The sequence below is a fragment of the Anser anser genome (assembly GCF_964211835.1).
Source record: "Anser anser genome assembly, chromosome: 7".
Classification (NCBI taxonomy): Eukaryota; Metazoa; Chordata; class Aves; order Anseriformes; family Anatidae; genus Anser; species Anser anser.
In genome coordinates this window covers 36070288-36097991 of record NC_139727.1, presented here as the reverse complement: position 1 = coordinate 36097991, position 27704 = coordinate 36070288, and the positions used below count along the sequence as shown (strand labels likewise).

The window sequence follows — 27704 nt, the reverse complement described above, 5'->3', positions numbered from 1 at the left end:
TTTTATATCCATCACAAATTGTTTTTTAACCATGGAAGAAAAATGAGGTTTTCTTTTCATATTAAATACAAAGAACATGCTGTGTTCATGAGGATAGAAGCAAGGGTGAAATCAGGCTAAATTGCACAAAGAAAATCTGAGAACAAAACAGCAGAAATGCTCCAACTCTACTCCTAACACTTTGCCTGAGATATGCATTCACTACAGGGACATTTTGCTGCCTGGTTTGCAATCTCGTGTTCCTCTTGGTTTCAGGATATTTCTGTTGTGTTCTATTAGATCTTGTTAGCCTTTTTTTAGTCTAATCACATTTCATTAAATATGGCACTCTGAGTATCTTTTGAGATACAGAACTTGACAGATAAAAGGGATCTGTTGCAGTTTAGCTGATTGAATATTTCAAAATTTCAGGCTCACAGATTTACACTGCATTTTCCTGGATGAAAGTTGGCTAGCATATTTTGGTTAAATGAGGAAGGCTGTTACCTTTTACTAGTAACAGTAATCACTTTTGGAACTGCTGTTTTTCATAAATAATTCAGTTACATTAGGGTGTGGTTTTTGCAATACCTTCTGTGGTTTATTAATTAAACTAATGATAAAAAATGATAACACACAGATGTACAAACCCACATTCATGTGTTGTTTTATTGGTGCATTACAACATTACATTTCCTTCACATTGAGAAAGCATGAGATTAAAATACATTGATCCACAAAAATGCCTTCCCTACACTGACTTTGCACTGGTAATTATAGCATCTACAGATCCCTCCATAAGTTTTACTTAATTATGTCTTTGATATTTTTAATTACATTTTAATCAAAGCTTTTACATTGCCTGTTTTATGACTTTTAATTTAATTATTCCCATTAAAAATGTTATTCTTTACCGCTTTGCAAAGTTCTCTAATTACTCTTGCAACATAAGTATTTATGTGGCATTACATTTCATATTCCGATCTTTTAACAGCCCGTGTTCATTTAAGGGCTGTATAACCATTCCCCATCCCAAAGTAAATCACTTACTTGTATCAAAAGCCATTAAAATACTGGAAAAAAAATGTGAACAGCACAGTTAGGAGGCCCCACTCACTTTTGAGAATAAGCCAGATCTATATAAAAACATGCAAAATGCACTATGCATTGGTATTAAACTTCTAATTTTGATTTAATTTTTTTTTTAAACATTTGCATATAACCTGGAAGACTAGGGTTCCTGCTGAAAGAAAAAGCTAATTGCAAAGCCCTATACAATGTAAAGACAACACCCTTACTCTAGGGCTTTCTTTAAACCCTCCCATATGAAGTAATAGAAAATGGTATCTCTGTTACAGAATTCCATAGGATGGTTTAAAAACTTCATAGAAAGATAAACCTCCACTAAACTGTATTCTACAATAAGACCTCAATTACACTAGAGAAGTGTTCTTTCAAATCCAATGCAAATGCTATGCCAGCACAATTTTCTTTCACATATGCTAGGATCATGACCTAGCACATGTACACAAGCAAGAGAGTTATGTTTGGCTGTCTCTATTCTAGAGCTCAGAATTCTGTAGCTGTCAGTAAAAAATCCTGCCTGTAACTGACACAGTCAAACTGGCATCAGTTTTACAAGTAGGTCAAGCCTAATTTCTACTGAACCCTACTGGGTTCATGCCTATTACAATCTGTTCCTTAACGTCATTTCCTATTTACAGTTATTTCCAAATATCATATGTCTATACATAGTATGGTTGCATTCTCTTGTACACAATTATTACAGTTTTTTAAAAGGGACTCTAATTTATGTGTTTTCTATAAAAATTCAAGTGTTGCCAATCAGGAAAAAGCTCTTCTCAAAAAAATCTACAAAGCTTACCTTTGACAAAAGTAAATGACAAGCGTTACATAAAGACATTGAGCTGTTTGAATCACAAAATGCCTACAAGGCCAATACATATTCCAACAGGAACACATAAATTATAATTATGGCAGCAGTCTTCTCCAGTCTACAGCACCATAAAAATAGTTGTTGGTCAACACTATCTTGCTTTAACCTGCAGCCCCTGCTAAGAAATGTTCAACTGCCAAGACGCAGTCTAGAACATCTACCTGTATTTTCACAGGATACCTAAGAAAAGAGATTCTGGAATCTGACATTCTGCCATCCAAAGTTACATCATTTCACAGGAATGTGATGTATACTGCATAGTGCATATGTAACAGAACTGGATCCTAACAATAATAAATTAACTAAAGTTGTTTGGTCATACACTTAGTAATCTCTGTACCAACACTGTTTTGATTGAGGTGAGTTTCAATTCAGGTACCAAGCCAACCTTTGCAAACACCATGCACAAGAACATGAGGAGCTGAGAATGTGGAATGGTTTGAGTGGAACATCATTTCCAGCATTCCTCTGGATACGCTACAGAGCTGGAAACCCCCACAAGCATTCATGGTTGTGCACCAAAGCCACAAATGAAAATCTTTGCATTTCTTCAGATCACCAATGCTACAGTGAATCACCACACAAGAATGAGCATGGTACACTGAGATTTACAAAAAAAAAGTTTCTTTATCCTCAAACTTTTAGGATTTTTAACGATTTGTTTTAAATACTTCAGCTTGTTGATTGTGTTCTTTACTTTCATTTTGTTTTGATGGTATTTACTGCAAAAGCTCTCAAAAAATGTCTAATGTTTCTGATCCATCCTACAAACATCCATGTTATCACAAGCTGATAATTTTAAGAGTGTGGAATTTCTTGAATGTCAGCATCATTCTGAAGAACTACTAATGTGACAATGCTTGGCTCTTGTAATCACTTGCACCTTTTGGCTGCTTGATCATTAGTAGCTCAGAATGACCTTGCCAAAACTTAATACAAAGTTCTTCCAGCATGTGGAGTTTATTATGTTAGAAGGCAACAAGATAAACAGAAGGATGATGCCCTAACTTATTAAATTACACAAATAAAGGTCTGGCTACAACAGACGCTGAACATCTGATGAAAAGTGCTGTGTGTACTCACCACCCATCAAAGTCAATGAGTGCTGAAGACGACCAGAACTTTCTAAGAGATACTCAGTACTTTAAAAAAATCTGTTTCCAGATCTACTATATCCTCAACCACATCTTAAAATTATTCTCCTGACCAATCTCCACATGGATTTGTTTTTAACGTTCTTTTCCTTTCCCCCAAATAATCTACCTGTTTGCAGTAGACTGAAAACAGACAATTCAGCAGTCAATACGAACTGAAATTTTAAATTTAAGTGTATAATGCTACTATGGCATTAAAAATAAAATGTTACGTTTTTCTTTATAAAAAGGAAAGAAATCAAAGAAAAAGCACAGATCATGTGTATAGTAAGAAACACCGTGTTAAGAGACCAGCTTGGAGAAAATGTGAGAAGGCTAAAAGTTCATTCTGCATTTCTCAAAGTCATACTGGACCTTCGGTTATTCCCTCTAGAGGCAGGCCAGTAGCATTGTCTGCTGTAGGTCTCTCTTCTTTCTTCATAGAGTTCTGGTCTAGCAGGCTGACATAAGATTTATGACAAGCTGTATTACCCAAAGGAGGGTAGTGTTGTCTGTAGCAAATATAAGCAAAAATGAGGCCAATGATCCCTCCAACGAAAGCATCTAGACAAGGAAAGCAACAAAACCAGAAGCATGTTACCACAGAAAGGACAGCCAGTACTGAAATCTGTAAATACAAATCTAAAACATTAGATTGACCTGGAAGTGTTTAACCCAGAATCTGTGAACAATGTATTTTCATTAGCAATTTGGAGCCAAACACCACAAACACTTAGAACACAGAAAAAATCTACAATTTTTTTCTTGCTATATTATACTGCTTGTATTATCCACACCTAAAGCATACAAACACATCTTACACTAGTTGCTAAGTGGTTGCAGCAACTTTTTTTGTTTTGTTTTGTTAGCATTTCTAAATGGAAATGGGATAAAATATTTGTTGTACGGCCAGTCTTTAAGGTGTGCCGTAAGGGTTTATTTGGTATTAATGATGCTGTGGTCTTATTCAAATCCTAAATTTAAGCAGGCAATTCAAGGTAATGGATAAGACTTAGTAAAATCTAGACTATTCAGTTCAGGAAGTATTTGTATTTATGGACATGTAATTGTATATATAGCAATAAATCTATAAATAAATAGCTGAATAAATATCTGAAATCTAAATAAATATCTGAATTAAACTTAGAGAGACTTTTATTTTTAAAGGTGATTTGCTGTTTTTTATTTACTTATTTGTTTATTGCCTTTTTCCAATCTGGCAATGCAAAACAAAGCATTAGATATGGGATAGCTAATTTTTCTGAACTCACAAGTAAAGTACAAAAATATTCACGTGGCTTAGAGCCTTATCTCTTCACAAACACTAGAAAGCTGGCAGAAAAGAAAAAAAATAATAGTAAAGAACAATGTTCAATGTTCACAGACAAACTACTGTTTGCTTTAGCAGCTCTTCCTGGCTTCTTCCTTTATTCCTTCATTGCTGAGGACAGAACAGTTTTGGATACCAGATCTTAAATGAAATTCAGATGAAATGGAAAGAATGCAGAGAAGACAAGCAATTATATATTAAATTGAGAACATAACTAATAAGAAAACGTCTAAGGGATACAAAGAACTTGAGGTGAGCGTGCGAGCATATGGCATTCCAGTGTTGAATACAACAGTAGGAAGAGAATGGTGCTCAATTATTCAGTGTTCCCTTTGGGAAGTACATGCAAAAACCAGCTTTGTTGGCAGTGAAAACAATTTAGGTTTAGATATTAATAAAAAATTTTCTACTGGTGAAGGTAGTGAAATATTTATTCAGGTTTCATGGGGAGACTCTGGAATCTCTTTCACTGTTTTTCTTTCTTTTTTTTTTTTTTTTTTTAAGACCAGAGAAGAAAAAGATCTGTCAGTAATAAACCACGTGTACTGGACTTTGATAAGTATTGTAGGCAAACAGACAGGTCACCTCAACCTTACCTATATTTTTATAAATCTTTGTTTTCTTTCATGAATACTTTGTAAGTTGTACTGATAGAACTTGATTGATATGCAAAACCATAAAAGTCCTCCAGGATGAAAAAAGAAATAAGTTATATATGTGTAAATTCACAATGCTAATCCCTCATGTTCCAGTGCCTCTAGTCTGTTCACTCTTTTCTCTAACTAGAACTGCACTGTCTTTGTGTTTGTTAGCATAAACCAAGTATTTTATCTGCTACACAACAGTGAGATTCATTGCTGATGCAAAGATTACGTATCAAAAGAATTATTGTGATCATCTAACATGATTTCTTGAGAAATATAAACTGTAGAACATCCCTGAAGTAATTCCTTATTGCATTAAAGATATTTTAAACAAACAAACAAAAAAAACCACTACTGTTCTTATCAACTTGTACAAAATTTAGTTATTGTGATAAGACGTATTCTATAAACCTGTGTTGGCTGAAATTCTCTGATTACCCTCCTTTAACTGTGGTTAATTGAATCCTGTTTCATCTGCTTTTTTATTTTGCCTTAGGATGGAGTTAAGCCTATGACTACTGTTCTTAATTATGGTGAAACATCAGCTTTCTACCAGTCCTCTGTAATTTCCCCAGTATTTCCAGACTTGCTGAAAACTTGCCTGGATAATTTCTTTCAAAACCCTTCAAAGCAAATTGTGCAATTCTGGGCCTCATTCTGGCCACCACAGTAATACAAATTCACCACATGACTTATGCCAAAGAGTTCTACGTTACTAACCCTTACTGGGGGTAACACTGAGTACACAGGGCGCTATTTTGACCCCTGTTTTTGAAGACAATAATTCGGTGTTTTATTTGAGTTCATGATAGCCACAGCTTTCTTTACATTTTTTTTTTCCTTTGCCCTTAAGGGAAAAAAGAATATTCTTTCAGCCTCAGTAATTATCTTTACTTTTTTTTTTCATACAAGAATTTCACTTATTTCATGAGCACACTAATATTCTCAGAGCTAGACACTTACATAGCGATCTAGGGACTTAAAAGCAGTCAATACTTTCAGGATTCATAATGAAATATCCTAATGTTCACCAATATCAACACTAAGCTCCTGAATACTACGTTTCCTAGGCAAACTGAAGGGACCTCATAAAATACCCATAACTTTAATGTTCTCAGCCCACTATATGGCTTTTTAATGTAAAAATTACTCTACTCCACCTTTCACCTACAGTATGCTGTCCTGGACATTATATTGATGGTCCTTGTTCATTCCCCACAGCATAGTTAAGACTCTATTATAAAGGCACCATAAATAATTTAACACAATTGGCTGACTCTGCTGAACATAAAAGACAAGGCCTGAACTTCGGCACTGCATATTACAGAGGGAACGAGTCTCTCCCTTGAGATTGCAGTTCTCTCAGCTAATGGCATGGGTCACCTGCAAGATAACGTCTGCCAGCACGGTTCTAGCTTGGGAAGAGTTATCTGAGTCTTCAGCCCCAACCCTTTGAACTTCAGAAATAAAAATATGAGCAGCTGTAAATGGACACAGTCAAAACCCCTTGGGGTTATGTAGTTTCCTTCCATCATATTTAAAATACTCCACAAAATCTTCCTCAGAGCACATATTTCAGTAAATAAATGATTCTTACTCTTGGCAAGATATAGTACACACTGTAAACACATCCAAAACTCAAGTAAAGCTGTACCCTGCCACTCATCTTAATTCGCACTTCTCTCGCTCTCTCTAACAGACTCAAGCCAGCCAGGTCTTCCCCCAGAGCAGCAGATCCATAACTCTGCCGCCGGGCGAGGCGAGCACCTCCTGTTCAGCAGCTTTGTGCTGGAGGCTCTCAGTGACCCTGTGTGTGCTGAGCCCTGCAGCAAGGCAAGGCCTCTGCAGGAAGGCAGGAGACTCCTTGAAAAAGATGTCAAGGCTAGTGGATGGTGATTAAGCTGCTATGGGAGAACAACATGCTGCATGAATACACACAAACCAAAAAAAAAAAGAGCGAGAAAAAACATGTAACAGGATGAGTCTTGTTCTGGTATGGAGCCAGCTGTATGAGATAAGAGTGGGACAGAGGTACACTGTACTAAACTGAAACTATGTAGAGGAACCAAAAGATGGAAAGCCAGGAGCATCAGTGCCAGGGAAGTCTGCTATAGCATTCCATCACATCGTAACTTGTGATTTCAGTGAAAAAAGAAAAAGAAAAAAAAAATACAAAGCTAATTAAAAAATATACACAGAAAAAGGTATCTCCATGGCTCACCTTGCCAATGGTGTTTGTAGTCACACATACGTGACAGAGCAATCATCATGGCACAGTAGAGAGGCAGAATAGCTGCACAAAGCCGCCAGCTCTTCCCCCGGCCATTTTCCGTGAAGCAATGCAACTTTCCAGCTAGGTAGAAGGTGGTAAAGCCAAGGCCTGAAAATGCAACTGAAAGAAAAACACGTAATTATAGTGTTTTGTCATTAATGTTCTGTACCGTACTATCCCTTAAGATCTTACAGCAGGGTCCTTCTACTGCAGAGAAGTCTTGGTCTTTACAGGGTGATGTTAGGAGCCAAGCTGAGAAGTTGAGAAGGCCCATCTGCAAAAGCTTTGTAAGTTTCATAACTTGCATGGTGATCCCATGTGACTATATAAATGATGCAGGTATAACTTACTATTTTAAAATAATATATCATGTCCTAGGCAGAGGTATTTTTGCTTCTTTCTTTTTTTTAAATAAAAAATCATTGTACAAACCTTTATTTAAAATAAATAAATAACACCACTACTTTGAGAGCTGAATGGGAAAAGATCTCCTGCTGTGATGTGCAGATCCATGGTGTGCATATATTCTCCACAGCAGTGGCATTATCTCTGTAGCAATGCATGCAATCAGGCAAGTAAACATTGCAAAGTAAATCCATTTCCTTCTCATATGTACTCAACTTTCACACAACCTGATTTGTCTACAAATACCATAGTACCTATAGACGTTCACCTTTCCAATAGCAATTGATTTTTTTTTCTTTTAGCAATTCACATTTTTCTCCCAGGAGAGAAATTGGCTGCGGAAAGAATCACTGATTTTCTTTTCGCATTAAATTAAACATTTAGACGCATTTTTAGCTTGAGTCACAAAAGCCTTTTCAAGCTTAACCTTCAGCATGTCTTTCCTGATTTGAGACCTATTCTAAAAAGCTCAGGTTCAAAGCAGAAAAGGATTCAGTCAGTTTGTACTGCAATTGTATTACATTTAAATGATATTTTAGGTTCCATTAACCTGTTTCTACAGAACATGTTGAACTGGCAGCAATTACAGAACTCAGATACGAAGTTTCTGTACTGAACTTTTTTCCTCTTGCAGCTGTTCACCTTCCAGACAAGATGCTGGGTGGCCTTTTTTTTTTCTTTCTTTCTTTAAATATGTGGCATTTTTGTTTGTTTGTTTGTTTTTAGACCCTTTAATATGTTATATTACTGAAGGAAAATTAGTACAGCTGCTGAACAGGTAGCTCTGGGAAACACAGCAAACATCCACAAAGATCACACACCGTTCTGCTGCTGACTGCAGAATCAAAATAGAACGTAACCATTTAAAGTACAAATAGCAGAATTATAAATATATATCCAGGCACTTGAAATCCTTTTTCTGACTAACCTTTATACTTTTTACCTTTGTAATATCTAGGAACCTCTGTGAGAGGTAATAGGTCACTTTCATAGTACAAAATTCTGTGTTTCTGCTACTGGTGAATGTAACAGTAAAATTGCTCTCAGGGCTGGGTCAGACATGCATCTTTTTTCTAATCTCCTTCTAAGGCTTTTCAAATAGCCTTGTCCTGGTGTTCACAAATGCTAAATGTAATAAAGTAATTACCCTGCGTTTTGCTGATGAATCTATGAGATGTACTATCTTAGCTGGAAGCACAACAGAGTGGTTTCATAAGTTTATACTATACAGCTGTTTGAATGCAATTACTGAAGATTTGCATTTCATTTTCAAACACACAAATAAATCACTTCTCTGGACTGGATATGGTGGAGCAAGACAGAATGCTAATTAGTCATCAAACCAATACACCAAATATTTTGTTTCATAGCCGCTTTTTCAACCAGGGTAGATTTAGCTTAGTTATAAAGAAGAAATTCTTCACACTGAGGGTGGTGAAGCACTGGAACCGGTTGCCCAGAGAAGCTGTGGCTGCCCTATCCCTGGAAGTGCTCAAGGTCAGGCTGGATGTGGCTTTGGGCAACCTGGTTGGGAGGGAGGCATCCCTGCCACAGCAGAAGGGGTGGAAGGAGATGGTGTGTCTTTAAAGTTTCTTCCAACCCAAACAGAATTGTGATTCCATTCTTTGATTCTGTTTCCAGGCAAGAACATAAAAGGTTTTGTGGCTTAAAAATCAGGCAACCTACAACACTTCATAAAGTAGAGGGCTTAAGGAAGCAGCTAAATGTAGTATTGACTTTTCTAAATCTACTATTTAAATTGTTGAGTGTTATCTTTTAATACTAAGAAACCTTCATGGTGTGGGTATATATTGCCCCATCCATAGTGTAGGTGTCCACTACAAACATAAATGTATTCAGAATTACTAGAATTTAACAGGCAATTCCAATGCAGAAAAGAAAGGAAAAAGAAAACAAAACAAACAAAAAAAAACAAACCAAACAAAATAAACACAAACAGAACAAAAACAAACAAGCAAACAAAAAGGAGAATCTGTGTTTCAGTGTGGACAACATCTCTTATCAGAACAAAACCTTATAAGAAAGATTTATGAGCTTCACAGAGGATCAGAGCACAAGGAGAAAAACAGCACCTGAAACACACTTGCACATTAATGTCTCGGATATACAGAAAACCAGGCTTCATCATGACTGAATCAATATTTGCATATTATGGGGAATGGAGAGATATCTTTTCTTTATGCACATAGACTCACAAGTCCTTGTCCATTACATTCTTTAATCTAAACCTTACTTTCTAAACTGAGCTTTCATATTCATGATTCAAGCAAGGCAAAGCTGACCTGCAAAAGCAGTAAAATGAGTATTATAACACAGCAACATCCAGTGAAATAAAAATGCAGTGCATTATCTTTCAATGACTTAATTTAGCCCCTAGTTAACAAAAGACATAAAAGAGAACTTTTTTGTCTTTGAAGATAACTTCATTTGTTTTTGAAGTAGGGTTTTAAGCTGAGATCTTTCTTGATATTTAATCAAGTGAAAGATTCATCACTGTAGGACTGCCAGAAAACTGACTGGAGAGATCAGCACTTTAAGAATTTGTACCAATGTAGCTCTTGCAGTAAGGCAAGATTCATCTTTGGTATGAGACAAATTAATTTTTTAAAACACAAACATAACTACAATCGCACTGACATGAATTATTCTGAAATTGAACAGGAAAAGTGCACATATCATATAAAATATCTGCCACAGATGGAATTGCTGACGGGAAACCATTTTCTCCACAATAATCTACATTACAAGCATGTAGTTTGCTGCAATGAATATTTTCAGGAGGTGAAATAGCATACAGGAATACTCTTCGTCAAGTAGCTTTGCACATCTTAATATTTTCATGATTTCTGGACTTGCTTAAGACTCTGTGGATGTTATTTATTCATTTATTCATGTTTAATTATAAATATCCTATGGATGTTCAACATAATGGCTCTAACACACTAAGAGCAAGACAGTAGAGAAAAGTATAGAGTAAAACCAATTTACAGCTCTGGACAAAGTTCAGGAAGTATTCAGCTTCAAAGAATATAAACAAAAGTCAACGTTTCAATTCAGGAACTTTGCCTTCTTTCTGTTCTATCCCATCCAGTCTAAAACACAACCTCCAGAACTGCAGCTGTATTGTCCTGATGGCAGAGGCCTACAGTTAAAGGATCCTTTATTCACATGCACGGTGGATAGCAGCAGGTTTAGTTAAATGAGCTTTAGAGCAAATCTCATAATATTTAAAATAAATAAATTTCCCCATATTTTTTTTCCTTTCTTTTTTTTCAGGATCCACAACATTTCCGGAAAGAGGTGCTCATGAATGAATAGAGAAGGTCAGCAGGATGTATTTGCACTAGACCCAAAGGCATATTTTGCCTCAGATGGTTGATATGTTCGTCTAAACTGAAGGTCAGGAAAAAAAGAGACTCACATACGGTCCTACAGGGGAACTTATGTCTAATAAAAGATGGAAATGTAACATAATGATGGTCTAGCTTGTAGCTATGAAACCGACAATCTGCAGAGTATCTGCTTTACATTGCAGCATTGTAAGATTGATTTTCCTCACCCTGCAGTATGCACATCCAGAAGAGCTGCTTGACCCTACAGTTGCAGTGTGCGTGCAGAGCTAGCAGCAGAGAACATGAACAGTTAAATGCTCTGGGATGTGGCAGCATCCATTGCAAAGGTAACTAATTATTCAGAAACAACTCAAATGCTATGCACTTCACGTATGCTGCTTATTTGGTTGATAACTATATTTTGAAGATGTGGTCAGTCAATAACATTAAGAAAAACAATTCAGTCTTCAAGAATCCCTAGACTGTAGGTGATATTTACACTGAAGAACTGGTCAATCAGTAGAATGTATTTGGGCAGCTTTTGATTTTTTTTTTCCTTCACAGGCTAGACTCCATAGCTCACTGTATCACAGAGAAAATGCAAACATAAGTGTACACACATGTCCTACTATATTAGATATGTCTTTTCAAATTGCCTAATGTTATAATATAATAGAAGTTATCCTGCATAGAACAGATTCCAAAGAATCAGCAAAGCAATGTTCCTCGTCTACGCAAATATTCTTACTAAGTTGGTTTCTTCCTAAATCACAAGAAATCAACACTTTGTTTATACAAATAAAGCATGGACCTACATAAAATAACAGCCCAAAACTCTCTGGGGACATCGACACAAATGAAAATGAGAAAATCAGTCTGATTAAGTTTAAAACACTGTTAACTTAAGGCAGATGTAATAAAAATTCCAGATAGAAATATCTAATTAATTTTCAGTGTTCAAAGAGGAGGAAGGAATGATTCAAAAATGAGCCATTTTACTCAATCAGTGTAGCTAACAGAAATCAAAGTCCTGATGTTACAAGTTGTTGTACACAGGAAAACCTCTCCTCTGAGACAACCCACATGATCTCCCAGGGCTTGGTAAAACACTGTAAATTTTGTGAACATACTGAGAGGCAGAATATGGAATATTTGCACTGTATCTGCTCTGAAAGGCCTCAGCTGAGATAAGATTACCATCGTGCTAAGTTCTCTGCAAGCACACAGAGAGGACACAGTCCCACAAAACTTTGCCACTAAGGATACAAATGCAAAGAGGCAAGGGGGGAGTGCAGGAGGCGGAAGGGATTTGATCAGTCAAGGACAAAACTTGGCAATAACACATGCAGATACTTCAGAAAACAAAACAAAAACCAAAACCTGGCATGCCTTCTGCCCAAGGAGCTCATGTTCTAAGCCTTCATTGTGCAACTGAATCAAAGCATGCAGAACTTTGCCACCATGCAAAGCTTTGTAGTGGGTGATGGCAGTCTCTAAAGCAATTGAACAGGTTTTTAGATACAACTGGCTGGCTGTAGCCTTCTGTATGGAGACAACACAGTGTTGCTTTGACCTTTATGTCCTAATGGTTTAGGAAGTACCAGCTTAAAGAGTGCCTTTCACTCATTTTGTGTAGGTGAGCTGTCTGGAACTGCAACTGGAAGGCACCTTTTTAAACTGCACCATAATGGCACTTGAAATTTCTTCTCAGCATGATCTTTACTGGAATATATAAAACCTTGTTAGAATCAGCCTTTCAGATTGTTTCTTTTCTTTTAGAAAAAAAATAGTTCAGAGAAGAAATAAAGAGAATTATAGCATCTAGGGACACAGCAGACCCCATTCCAACATCTTATTCTCTCCAGAGGGGGGATCTAGCTGGGTTTTAAAAGCCATCTGTATGGACCAAACCAATTACTGAGTTAAAATGCATAAAGTGAGAAACGGTGAACAAGAATCTGATCTAAAGCCCCCTAAATAAATTATTCATTAAAAATGTAATTGCCTTTGTGGGTGTTTTCTAGAAATTAAAGTACCTCAGGAGGATCTTCACCTTCTCAGGTTTTAATGGATGCTTTGCTAAGCATACAATTCATGTCTTCCTTACACTAAGCAGTTTCTGAACTGAAAAAAATATATAAAAATCTTCAACTCATTTAAGTGGCAACAAATTATGAAACTGTAAAGCAACCATTACAAATGGCCTATGTAACAATCAGAGAAAATGATCCATCTCTGTGCCTGTAATGCCTTATACTTGCAATGATTACTGTATATTTTTCAAATGCAAACACATGCTATTCATCACTGGAATTGCACAGCAGCCTACTGCAATTTTAGCTGGGGCAACTGGTGAATGTTTTCAGTTTCACACTGTTCAAAGACTGAAATATTTATCTTTCCTGAAGGGAAACGTATGATACCAAATGGCTGCATAAATTTTAATGCTGAAATTCAATTCAAAGAGGATTTTATAGGAGTACAATTCCCAGAGAACATTTTGAGTTTATTATCACTAGCAATATATATATATTTTTTTTTTCTGAGTGGGATAGTCAATCACCTTTCCTGTAGCTTAGCTTTATTAATTCGTTTTCACAAATAACAAAGAAACACAGTTCAGCAGAAGCAACATGAAAAGCACATCACACAATGCAAATGTATGCAAGGACCTGGAAAACAAAAAGGAGATACTGGAGACAGAGACATATTAGAAGAAAGATAGATCTAGACTATCTGAGAGGCAAGTAACTAGAGTACTAGTCATTAGGTTGCTTTTGCAGGACAGTCACGGTAAGTTCTCACGAACCTTTTTTTCCCTGACATTTTATTTACATGTGCCTTTCAAGATACCTCATTACACCTGAAATATCTAAAGTGGTCTTGGTGTACATCACTGCTATGAAAAAAAGGCAAGGTTCTTCTGAATTGTTCAGTAAATAATGCCAAAAAGTCCTAAAGGTGGACCTGTCGCATGGCCTGGTTTGCCAAGTCTGTCGACAGAAACATTGAACAAATCTGCTTTCTCTGACAACACAGTAAAACAAAGCCTAAAATGTCTCAGATTCTGGATTTACTTTGAAAAGAAAGGGGTCAGCACTCAGGTACTAATCAAAGCAGCCTTAGGATTAATGTAAGCCACAACAAACCACCATGTACACTCAGCCCTGATCATACAACTGTGTCAGACTAGAAGACGGCTCTGAAAGGTGGGGGTTTTATTCTTTATTCACTGCCAAGATCTCTGCATCTCAATCACATTTGGTGAAATTATGACCAACTAATGAATTTATATCAGATTTAAACCTAGGACAGAGTGACATTTGGTGTGTGACAATGCCCTAGTGTGACCCCTGGAAAATGCATTTTTCTCCTTACAGGCATAAGGAGGACCATGTGTTGACTGAATAGTTTTGTTAGATCAGAACTGCATTCCCTTGTGAAAGAAAGTCCTGAAAACTTTACCTCTAATTTTTTATTTTTATTTTTTTTGCTTGAAGAAATGTTAAAACTGAGGTAAGAGTTGCCAGATTAGTTCAAACAGGTCAGTAGTATTTAAACAGCTACTACCTTGACAGTTATCAAATCTAGAAGATAATTTTCTCTGTCTGCTACACTTGAGCAGTACCTAGACACAAGCTTTAGATCACCAACTATCCATCTCTAGCACAAATTATTGTCACTGGGGAATTGTCAAGGACACTATTATTTACAGCTCAACACCAGAACATACCAAATCTCACATGCTGGATTGGGGTAACTTCTTGCCTCCTACTTTGCCATGCATAAACCATCAATAGTGTCCTTATAAATGGATCACATCCTGCTCAACTACTTGTCGTCCCATCTATTATGCCAGGCATTTTTATCAATCTCTCAGGGACGTACAGATTAGCATATGAAATAGAGTCAAACACATTTTGAAGAGTACTTTGATGGACAGAAACTTTTTACAGAAGAGGATTGTAGTGTTTCTGCCAAACACACAAAGCAGCACGGTAGGGAGCATCAGGGAGTTTACTGGATTATAAAAGTGTTTGTTTGTTTGTTTTTATTCAAGAAAAATAGAAAGTCTTCTGGAAGTATGTTTGAGATATAACAACCTGAATCTCAAACAGACTAGCAGGACGTTGATTTAATAGTAGTGCTGGAGAACCAAGCTTTACAGAGTTCATCTCACAAGCCCCTCATGAATTCAAACAGCCTTTGTTATTAAGTGCTGAGAGGTAAATATGTCAGAGAAGAGGTAAAAAAAAAAAAAACACAAACATTCCTGAGTATACTTACAGTTTGAACTAAGGAGCCAATAAAACCTACAGGAGACTTTTTTTCTTGCATATCTAAGACATTCATTTCTTATTTCCCTGGATTCTTCTTTAAGAGGATGAAATATTTCAAAGCGACACTGCTATACAGTTGTTAATTAAGAGATTTATCTTGAAAATAGGGGAATTACAGCAATTACTGCCAAAAACCTGTGGCTTGCAGCTCATCTGTTACTTTAAATGTTCGCTCTCAACTAAAGGAAATATGATTATCCTCCATGAAATTTCTAGCTAAAGATAATTAACAGTTCATATTTAGATACCCAACTATAATTACATGTACTGCAGTAATATTTGATATAAGTTATCACAGAATAGCAAACAATTCTATTGAAATTCAATAATTTCTTCATTCTGAAGTACATAAATCATTTTAATCTCTCAGACAAACGAACAGTTTTTAAAATGTAAAAATATTTTATTTTCTACAACTGACTAATATTGGTTACTTAAAGAAAAAGGGGAAGAGGACCTGGCTGCCTGCTCTTCACTCCAAAGACATATTTTCCAGTCTCCCTTTTTTTTTCTTTTCTTTTTAGTGACACAGCAAGACAAATCACGACTACTACATATACTTAGTGCTTCATCAAGGAAGTCTGATGCAGGCTTGAACCATATAATCTTCTTGACATTAAAAAAGGAAACTCCTCCCAGGTAATATAACAGTAAGCGCTATACAATGACAAATATTAATACATGTGGAATAAATAATTGAAGAGATAAAGGAAACATGAAATAATAAGCAAGTCATCGAGCTTTCTTTTTTTTTTTTTTTTTTTAAATTATAGCAGCCTTTGCCCATCTAAGATGACAAACTCACACTAAAATGGCTCCTAGCCTGACTGTGAGAGACTTTGCAACAGTTTTAGAGAAGGGAAAAAAGCAAGAGATTTCTCTCTCCTTCTCCCAAAACCAAGGGGTTCACTGGACACAAAACTCATTTAGGAGTAATGTTGAGAACTCCTTCTGCACAAATAAGCAGAGGCTAGCCATGAGGAATGGGACACGCAAACAAATGAAGGCACTGTTACATGAACAAGTTATCGAAACTAAACTTGATAGAGATAAGTAGACATTTCCAAGGTATGGCATATAAATTCTTTGGTAATTGAATCAAGGCCAAGCTCTTGAATGAATGCATCCCAACATCCCAGTTATGCTCCTGCACCTCATATTTAACCTTATTTAACCATATTTAACCCATTACTGACCCTATTCCAATAGGCATTTTGTGATACTTTTTTTTTTTTTCTCCATTCAGGCTCTAACCTCCTTGACACACTAACCATGTTTGAAAGTAAAACACTATGCTCTTGCTTTATAACGTAAATATGTTTGAGCCCTTGCTTTTTGGCTTTTTTCTTATTTACAGAAACTCATAGGTCCATTTTTCAAGACAGTGTCTTGCTGTGTTCATTCTCAGAAACTTACTGATTTCAAGCAGGCCAGCCAAAGCAAGGAAGACAGAGAAGACAGGCTAATACAATGAAGAATAAAATTAATAACATGACAGAACTTCTTGCATTACTGAGCACCTCTCACTAATTCAAATTACTTGTAGTCCCAGGTGTCTGTAGAAATGCTTTGCTATCAAAAACATCTGATCAGCCATTCTGATTTCTCTTTAATTCTCTCAGCACAACTACAAAAGGATTTTTCCCTCTCCCCATGTCCCCACACAAGAGATATTTTAAAAAGACATCCTATGCTATTATTTACTGGTAACTTCATCCATGAGGTCTTCCAACATGATCAGGAACTTCCAACATGATCGTTTTCCAAAAGTTTCTGTTTGTTCAAAAAGAATGCAGAAACACCAGTAAGAGAAAATACTGAAAACTGTCTTATTTCTGATTGAAACAAGTGAAAACTAAATCTCTCTAGAGAAAATCACAGGAGAAATACAGGAAATCAGTTGACTGCAACAAAGCAGTATAAGTTTTAAAACGTTTTGCATAAACATTTTATGTGTGTTTTGTTAGATAAAACAGTGACTTCATTATTTGCTCAGTCCTCTGCACAAGGGAGGAAAAAAAAGTATTACCTATCTACTTACTTGGCTGTAATAGCTGGCATTTTCTATGTAGAACTGACAGTAATAGCAAAATCCAAATGAGGCTTTCTGTAGATGCACTCTACTTTTCTTTATGGCATAAATAACATTCATGATTTCCTGCATTTATTTAATAGCATTTATCTCAAGAGACTTTTAATATTCCCTTGTTTTCATCAGACTTAAGTTAACATTTTCAGAAATCTTTATTACCAAGATTTCTACATTCTGATAAGTCAGACAGACACCTCTAAAGAAGGGTGCCTAGCATTTAAATTCTCGTTTCAATTTTGAGGGTTTTATTGATTTATTTTTCTTTTGCTACAATGGAATTGTAGTTGATACTCTTATTTTACTGACATAATTCTGGATTGACTCAGGTCAATTGGTGTAACTTGTATTTCTGTTTTTCAGCTCTATCACTCTTGCTGCTCATAAGGGTTTTAAAAGTCAACCAGTGTAATTTGGAGACAGATCACTGCTAGCTTTTGTAGAGTAGAAAATATGAAGTATAAATGTCAGTATCATGCTGCAATGGCAACTTCAAGAAATCTCAGTATTTGCCAGCGTTGTGGAGAGACTTCTGTTTTCCTTTTCTTTTAGAGGAAGGTTTTGCACTGTATTTTTCTTAAAGATGGTCTGAAATCTGTGTGCCAGTCTCCTCTGTCTTCAGGTCTGAGTTGATAGCCATCCATTTTCAAATTAATCTTGAGCTTTTTTACCTGTTTTGCTCCAGAGAAGAGCTGTCACTGCAGTTCACAGACAAAAATTGATCTTCAGATCTTCAGTGCAACTCAAGGTCCTTTTAACTGAAAAGGCTGGTCAGAAGAACAACGGCCTTAGCTTTGCATACAGCAAAAGTCCACGATACCATAACCAAGTTTTCTTCAGGCTATGAAATCAAGCATATACCTTAACCTTATTCTTTTTACTGAAGAGTTAATGTTAGGCAAAAGAAATGGGAGAATGACCAAAATAATTAAGCTTTTCCCCTACACAGATGAAAAAGAATTGCGCAGGTAAAATAAGAAAGAAGCAGCAACAGCCACTGGGAAAACTGGTTTATCTAAGTCAAATTAAGAGATTTATACTATCAGCTTATTTCTTTATCTTTGGCTCTCCAGCACTTGAAGAAGAATCATGTTGACTCGATGACACATTATGCAAGATGATTCCTAATTAATTAATTTATTTATTGCTTACTCTTCTCTGAAGTCTCAATCTACTCCTAAATTCCCTGTACTGTATACACTCCAGATTAGGGAAAAAAAAAAAAAAAGCCTCCCAACCCTGTTTGGTATCCTATGTGAATCACAAATTACAGTGGACTAAGAATCAGAAAATCATTGTCCTGAAATCAAGAAAGCAACAGGCTTACGGTATAATTTAGCTTCAAGTTTTTGATTTTTCATGTAGGCCTTGGTATTGCTAAATAACATGTTACTGTGAAGAATTACACTACATCCAGCATTTCTTGAAGAAGGTCTGGTGAATTTTTCTAGCTAGCAGAGAGATCCAACACCTCATGCTTCAGTTCTTTCAGTCATTTTAACAAAAAAGGCTGTGTGCTGGTGAGAAGCAAATTTATACAGTTTGGAAGCAAGCCTACTGTTTTCAGAGAAATTGATGGAAAGATAAAGACATGCCCTTTCACCTTAAGATTTGGTATATCTTCAGACTGATAACTGGTTAGTCATGACAAAAGAACAGCACACCTGCATGGCTCTGTCTCTTCATAAAAAAAACAGGCAGGTAAATAGCTACCTTGTTTACTGCAATAATATGCATTAAAGCTGCTTGATAAACTACCATGAGTAATTCAACAAATACTCTTGATAGCTTGCAGAAATTAAACGTTGTTTCTTCCTAGAGAAAAGGAAGGAACTGAAACTTGCACGTCCCACATTCTGGATTAGAAAACCATCCTGCACACTGCCTCTAAAGTTGTTGTATTGTCATTCCTGAGCAAGATGGGATGCCCTGTAAGGGATGAGGGCACAATGTCCATGGCCATTCCCTTTACTGCCACACGTCTTCAATGACAGTTGTCAAATGCAAACACCAGCAGTAACAGCAGCTTTCTGTCCCTTTCATTCTGTGAGGAATCTTACTTAAGGGCAGTGCCTGGAACACAAGAACTCTGTTTCCTGGAAATGTGTCAGAGTTGGAGGGAAACACTTACATATTCCCACTACCTGCAGAATGTAGAGGCTGACCTTGCTCACAGAGGAAGAAATGGAAATGCTGTTAAAAAAAGCAGCTGGGATTTCTCTCTTTAGTCACAGATAGGGCTGGAAGATCTCCGCAGAATTTTCCTTATGTATTCCTAGGCTTGTTACAACAGACTGAGCAATTACTGCTGTCATTCATAATGGAATTTGGCTACTTAAAGTAGGAAATTACTATGCAGGACTGGTCCGAAGATGTAATCTCATTTATTACACCAGAAGAAAAGAATAACCAATTTTTTTTTTCCTATTATTATTTGTACTTCCTTTCTTAGAGACACTGTTCTTTCTTCCAACAAATAAGCACAGATGACCTCATATTCAGTACTCTTATAATGTACATGTCCTACTTCTAATATAAACAGAATGTACAACGTGCTACATGCTCCACATGAAACGTTTTCTTAAAGGGAGTAGCTATATTGAATTGCACAGTAGGTATCCTAATTCTTTGGTCACTGCTCCCATTAACTTTGTTTGCTGATCGTTTATTTTCTGTAGTAGTGATAACTATTAATAGAATAGAAATTTCCAGCTAATTCAGTTCTGGCATTGATTTTGATCAGCAAGACTACCCCCTAAGTTGGAAACAGATGTTCACCTTAATTTGTGATGAGTTTATACCTGCAAAGGCTTACCCTGAATAAGAAAACTGAAAAATCAGTTCCCTCTATTGTTACAATTTGTAGTGTGAAACCCAGGCAAATCTGACCATTGTGAATGGTTATTTCCTCACTAGTGACATATTTACCACCTAGGTCACTTTTGTATGAAAAGTGCAAGTTGTTAAAAATGTACAGTGACATGAACTGTTTCTTTTAAAAACATGAATTTCTTATAGAAAATAGGGTCAACTAATACATGAAGTTGAGTGTTTGAACGTTATTTGCCATCCTGTCTATGAAGACTGTAAGTGCATAATTTAGTCTGAAAGAGACAGAAAATAATTTTCTTTTTCACTTTAAAATTCTCTCAAGCATATCAAGAGCCCTTCATTCATCAAGGAAGCCATTCAAAAATATGACATAACAGTTGCTGTTATTGTCCCTACAACCTTATACACTGATAATATGCTTCATCTCAGGTATCTGATGAAATTCTCTAATTTCTTCAGCTGTATTCACCAGTAGTCACTACAACTCTTTTTCAGCCAATATAATACAAGGAAAACAAAAAGTTTAAAAAAAAAGGAAAGAAAAAAGAGCTCATGTACAGCTATGTTAACATTCAAGCTTGAAGCAGTCCAAATCAAATTGAGATGTTACCACAAAATAATTTCTTCAAGTTTTAATTTTTTTTCCTTGCAAAAAGAAACTTCTGGAATCAATAAAGATTTCTATGTAAAAAAGTAAAATAAAATAAGATCAATAGCACAATTTAGCCAAAAGTCAACTTTTCAAATTAAGTATCTAAATCCAACTAAAAAAAAAACATGAAATTATTTTACTCCTTTTGCTGTTGATACAGCACTTTTATACAGAAAATGTTTTTAATTGAATTTATTATCATGAAATTTTCAGTTTAATTATCTCTGTGGCTCCTGTAATATTTAATTGATTTTAGCTGTCATAAAATTTATTTTTCAGTTAGTTGATTTGAAGTCCAATGGCTCAGTCACGATCTTTTTGAGCACTATGGCTGACATGAATCTCATGAAGTTCAACACAAGGAAGTATTGACACTAGACAATTTTCAGAGGTGCCTTCAATCTAATGATTCTGTGAATCAAGCTATCAGTCGGTACAAACCAGGCTGGGAAGTCATTATTCATTCACATCAATTATTCAGACACATCAATTTCAAGCTGCATATATGGCATTCATGATAATCGTGGGTTTGATCTTCAACTAACTACTGATACGAAGAAGGAGGAAAAAAAAAAAAAAAGTACTGGCTCCGAGGAGTTTAAAATACCTTCTTACCAAGCCATTCTCTTTTTTGTTCAGCACAAAGAAATCAAAACCAGTTTCACACAGCTTCCCCAAATCTATGAGAGCAATCTCTTAGCTGAAGAATACAGCTTAACTGCTTCTGACCAACTCAGAAACAACACATTCAGAAATAGTCTCTTACTAAAGCTGAGTCAAACTCTGAGAACTGCAATCTGCTTGCAAATGTTTTTGAGCAGAGTAAGAGCCTAAAGAGAGCAAGCAGATCAGAAAATAACACTATGGGTTTTGCTACTATTGAAAATCTGGATTAACACCAGACTGATCTATTATTTGTTGAGCTGAGCCATGAAATAGATCTCTGGACACAACCAGGACATGGCTCTGGATGTTCCTGTAGCAGTTTAGCACTCCCAGAAAAATATTTTCTTACGACTACCCAATAAACAGTCAACACATGTGAAAGAGAAGTCAGGTTATGACGGTAACTCCACACTGAGATCACTATGCCATGCTCCCCTCAACCTTCTCCACCACCACAGATCACAACAGTCATAAGCAGGTGCACTAACATAGGACTGATGTGTGGCTGAATGCAGAACAGTGATACTTCTGACTGCCAGCTCAGTGGTGTCTACTTTAACTCTGCTTGCTCACTTACTGCTCTGGAAGGTAACATAGGGACATGAGCAACCATTTAAGGTCAGATCTAATTAGAAAGTTGACCCAGTTTTTGAAAAAAGGTCAAGACTCATCCATCTGACTATATTAACATAAACAAAAACACATGATACTTCTGCAGCCCATTTCTGCTTGTTGGTGGTGTCCTATCTTCATTTATACAGATGAATTCTGTGAATTCTGGGTCAAAGACTCAGTTAAAATGCCACGTGTCAGGTCTTTCTCTCTCTGATTCAGAGCTCTGTATCAAAAACTTAGTATCACCAATTTAGGAACATGATCTGGATTCACAATTTTAAACCAAAATCTTTGCAGCTGAAAGCCTAGGGAAATTAATTGCAGGCAGCAAATGGAACAAACAGTAGAACAAGACATGGATTTCTACGCATTTGTGCTTTTAAAACATGCTTTCTTTGATAGATATTTTTCCTATCTTTTTCAGTAACTCTCAACTTACACTTCTCAATTTCCTAAGGTGCCTACTATTTTCCTTCATCATACACACAAAGTACGTTTAACTCCTCCTCCACCTGCAGAAATCTACTTTCAGTCTTGGAAAATATTTTTTTTTAATCATTTATGAGTCATTGTACAAATAGCCTAAAAATATCCAGTAAACTAGATAAGCATGCATTCTTACACTGTATTCTGATTTGGTCCAAGAGCTCTACCAGTTCATTGAAAAACTTTAGCTTTTTCTTAAGGCTCTTCATGGGATCTTCTATGAAATTATTTTTTGACAGCACTAGTTAAACTATTCGCAAGTGACCACATGCTTTTGCTAAAATAAATGGGCAAATGTAGAACTCCATGGGATACTCCCACCAGCCTTTCAAAGATTTCAGACCCAAGGAATGGAAACATGCTTTAGTTCATTTGCTCCGCTTCTGAAGTTGATAGATTTTAAACACATCCTAAAATTCAATTCATTGCTTTGCATTTATAGAGAGCCTCATGGGATTTTCAGCAGACTAGAGCATATATAGTGATAGCATCTGTTTTACACGGTACCTATTTGTCTTCAAAAAATTTTTCTTCATAGCATATTCCACAAGTTCCGTACTATCTGACGAGAAGCCCACATTTAAGCTTACCTTCACATTGGCAACTTGCTGCATATACAACATGCGCTGATGATCGCTCTACTTCACTGCCAAGAAACTATCAAGCAACTACGAAGAAACCTATAAACAGGCTTTAAAAATAATATCAAAGATACTCTGGCAGCCCCTAAAGCATCATGTTGATGCTTGTATTAACTGGCAACCATCTCTCTTTTCAGCAGTTCCCACACATAATTATAAGAACTAAGGGAATCTGTAGCTTAGTTCCCATTCCAGCACACTCTACATCCCTCCCTCATCATCACCCTCCTGTTTAGCACTACCACATAAGTCTTTCAGAAGTGGTCAGATGTTTTCCAATGTTTGTGATACCTGCAGAGTTTCCCAGTGCAGTAGCCCAAAGAGTATTTCCTGGACTTCTTATTAGCATACTTGGTGAGAAATACAAGCACAGAAAAGAAAGTAACCACAACAGCAAAAACAAAACAAACAAAAAAACCCATACACTATGCAGCAAATTACTGAAGTGCATGATAAACTGCAATATTCAGCTGCAGCTTAATAGCAGAAAATCATACTGACATGATGAATTCAGAGCAATTTGAAATGAGGCACCAAGCTCAGAAAAGAAATATCCAATTAGGTGGCTCAAGATTAGATCAGAGAGGGGTATTTATCCTACAGTGAACTCGCAAATCATATAGCAATCAACCTAATTTTAAGTTATAGGAAAATCCTACCATGTAAGATGTTTAAATAACAACAGTTTTTTGTTGTTGTTTTCTGTCTTTTTTTTTTTTTTGTCATCATCAAATAGCAACAAACTGATGTACTATAAATAATACAAGCAGGCTTCTCCTTCTCACTGTCTCTGAATCTATCTGAAAGACAAAGTGTGCTTCCAGACTGAGTTCCATAAGATTTCAGGGTACCTGGCTTCCTGGTCAAATTCTTTATATCCATGACTCCCAGAAAGAGGCTTAATTAATTAATTAAAAGGCTTAATATCCTATGCATTGATATGGGCACGAATAATCACTTCATATATTTTAAAACATTTCCCTATGCTTAGGAAAATAACTGGCTTTTGAATGGTGTGTGACAGAAATCTGGACTTGTCAGCATCTCTTAAAGTTGAAGCGTATGACACTAATATAGAGAGAACAGCTACATCTGGCGTTGTCACTGTGCGTGCCTCTCCCAGACTCTTTAGGAGTTCCCAGGGCATCCTTCTCCCTCCTTCTTCTGTAACAAACGTAAGTTGCCATTGCGAACCCTATGCGCTTTTGAGAAATGTGAACTCTCGTATGGAAAACGTGCTCAGGATTTCTGTCATCTTAAATAAACTCATACTTGACATATTGTCTTCTGCTCACAAGCAGCAGGATCGGACAGTCTTTCTGATGTAGGGAAGACTCTGATGCTTTGTAGGCTGGTCATGCTGAAGGAAAAGATTTTTTCTGATAACAGCAATGGCATAAGATTAAAACCAGGATTAGAAAATTGACTTTCTCCTGCAGGATCTCATGGTAACCATAAAAATAATAAAATGGACTAATTTAGGATTTGCTTATCACATCTAGAGAGTTGTTATGAAGAAATCATACATATAAAAAAAATAGTGAAAGTATTCCCCAAAGTTGTTATCTTTCTGTTCCAAATTTTTTTTTCACCAAAATAAACACAGGCCTCTCCGTCCACATAAATACCAATCAAATATTCAGTTTGTAGAATATCTGAAGAATGAGGCATTGTGAAATCTTTCTTGAACTGGTAAATGCAACCTAAAGTAATGAAGTACTGATATTGAAAAGAAACTGCCTGATTTTATCCCCTTTTTTTAATCAATGAATGTCTGGTCTACCTGGAATTGCTCTGCCGCATCTAAGCCTGGCATTATAAGGCTTTATTTCCCATGCATTTTTTCTGCATTCTCACACACAGAACAATAATTAAACTTCACAGGAGGCTTCTACACAGTGGTAACTTTTCAACAACAAATACTAAGAGTTAGATATTGATTTTCAAATAAATAATACTTCAGGACTCTAGGTTCATATTTTGGGGGTGAAAGATATCATCAGGCTGAGACAAACATCAAAATGACGTCATGATATCAGTCAAAAAATCAAAAAAAATCAAAGAAAACAAAAAGATTTCTATCCATCCCATGAGCACGCTGTATGCCTACAAACTCTGTTCTTTCCAGCTACCAGTTACACGTGGCTTATCCAATTAACAGTCCTGTATTCCTTTACATTATTTTTCCTCTTATAAATTGATTTTCATGTATTATGTTCAATTACATTTTCCCTACCCATACATTGCATTTTTCACCAGTTGGTATGCTGGGTGATCATTATACTTATTACTAATTCAAGGCAATAAAAGGTTTATATTGATTTCAGCATAATTTGTTCTCTTTGTTTCACAAACCATACTTTTTTCACAGTCATCCATTTTGCTGTTTGTTTTTTTTTGTTTGTTTGTTTGTTTTATCTGTTTCCTTATGCTACTATTTGAATCTTCAAGGAGAGAAAAATGGTGAAGGGTCTTGCGTCAGTCCACCAGCAGCTGCATTATGTCCTTTCCAGCACTGTGAGAGTGACCCGAGGCAGCGATACTTTCTCACTTCTGTTGCACATCAGAAGGTTGAAGTGAGGAAACCCTATGCTAAAGCTTATACAGTGCAGGGCAGTTCTCGTCACGCAACACCGAACACAAGAAGTACTGCCTTCAGAAGCTCGTCACAGGGATGGCAGACTTCGTCCACTTCTTACTACAGTGAGGACATTTAGATGGTGTAACTGGCCTTCAGATGCTCAGGAACTCCCACTATTCTCTGGGCCCTGTTTCAGATAGACTTGCTTATTATTTGGACGACAGGCTGGCAAAGTACATCCAGAACAAACTCTAAAGAGTTACTTACAAGCTTATTCCACTTACATTGAGAGGTTAGGATAACACGAAGTACCTCTAAGACATGATACTTGAAGGCCCTGTGCAAGTTAACTGTAGGGATGACACATGGGAAGGATACAGGCAGGAGGAAAAAATGTTCTTATGATCTTCATCAACATTATTATTTCAATGAAGTCTGGTTTTACAGAAGCTGAACAGTATCTTCAGAGGCAGCAGCTTTAAATAGCCAATGAATTATAGAGCCGTGGAAGTACTAAGTATGGAAAAATATACATATATTTTGGACGCATTTTGGTTGGAATAGCCATGTATAAACCTGAGACCTGAAGGCCTCTGAGCTACTGGCCCCAGGCAGGAATTTTTGCTGCTTACCCCCAAACATCACTTCCAACAAACATAGTGGCAGTTCAACTGGAAAAGAGGCAAAATGTGTTCAAAAAAATCCAAAAGGCCTAGGGACTTCTTTGATCCCATACAGCATGCATACTGGGTAAATATCAATGGAGTCCTTGAATGCTGGGGTTGTGCTTGTGCGGATTCTAAGCTAAAGTTGCAGTTGTAAGAAGTTATCAAGAGAAGGATTTGCCTAACTTCAGTAGTCTTTCCTGAAAAAGACAGAGCGAGCAGACAGCAGCCTTGAATGAGGTAAGCCAACTCAAAGTACGTTTTCAGCAGCTACCACAGGTAGAGTTCTTCTTGGTCAGAGAAGGCAGTAACAAGAACAAGTCTTCATGTTGGTCAACCTCTTTTTTCCTACTTGATACAAAATGCCTTGATTTTTTCAGGCACCTATATAGTTCACATATGTCTGGAAGTCTCCCTTTCACTTTACCAAACAGTTTGTGTTCCACACATTTTCTTATTTGTGTTACACACTGCTCGGCACAGGGAGATGGAGATGTGAATTTAAGCTCCCCCAAAAAATCATCTATGCTCTAATAAGAAGAATGAACTCTCCTTCAGGGCAGAAGTTCACTCTCAGTGGAAGACAGGTAGTTCACCATATTTTTATTGCGTACACAAGATCAGGTCAGGCCATCTGGGGGTGCCAGCACCGTCACTGTTGTTAAGCCTGTACCAACTTCCTGTAGTACAACAGTCACAGCACAACATATTTTCTTGTTAAATGCCTCATTTTGCATGGATGAGGTTTTAGATCCTGCTATAACAAAGCTTTTGATTGACAGCCTGTCCAAGGAATGCTGTAAGAAAAACGAGTTTGAAGATGAAAATGGCTCTCGACTGAAGCCTCTAATCTCTCTTTACAAGCTGCTTGGAAGCTTTCACTCATGATATATTTTCTTCACGTGTTCAAGTGAAGTAGAAAATACAGTTACAAGTAGCCCACTGTAGTTTAGTAATTCCAAGAGAGGTGCTGGAGTTTATGTCAACTCTCATCCACCCCACTTAAATTTCTGCAGATTTCTTAAAAAATCTTGGACTGAGTTTATGGAAGGAAAGCTTACAAT

At 36.5% G+C, this 27704-nt stretch overlaps 1 protein-coding gene across 4 annotated transcripts in view; it reads right to left on the bottom strand.

Moving 5' to 3' along the window:
- Positions 1–620: 620 nt before the first annotated feature.
- The window catches only part of PLPP4 (phospholipid phosphatase 4), a gene marked incomplete at its 5' end in the record, with an annotated part of 69114 nt that continues 42030 nt past the window's right edge, over positions 621–27704 (bottom strand). For 3 of the 4 annotated variants that reach the window (XM_083844744.1, XM_083844743.1, XM_083844746.1), the window contains 2 exons: positions 621–3633; positions 7265–7435. In XM_083844744.1, coding sequence (XP_083700870.1) covers positions 3434–3633; positions 7265–7435 — 371 coding nt within the window. In that variant the 3' untranslated portion in view covers positions 621–3433. The remainder of the gene's footprint in view (positions 3634–7264; positions 7436–27704) is intronic. The other variant, XM_083844745.1, reaches the window with a different exon arrangement.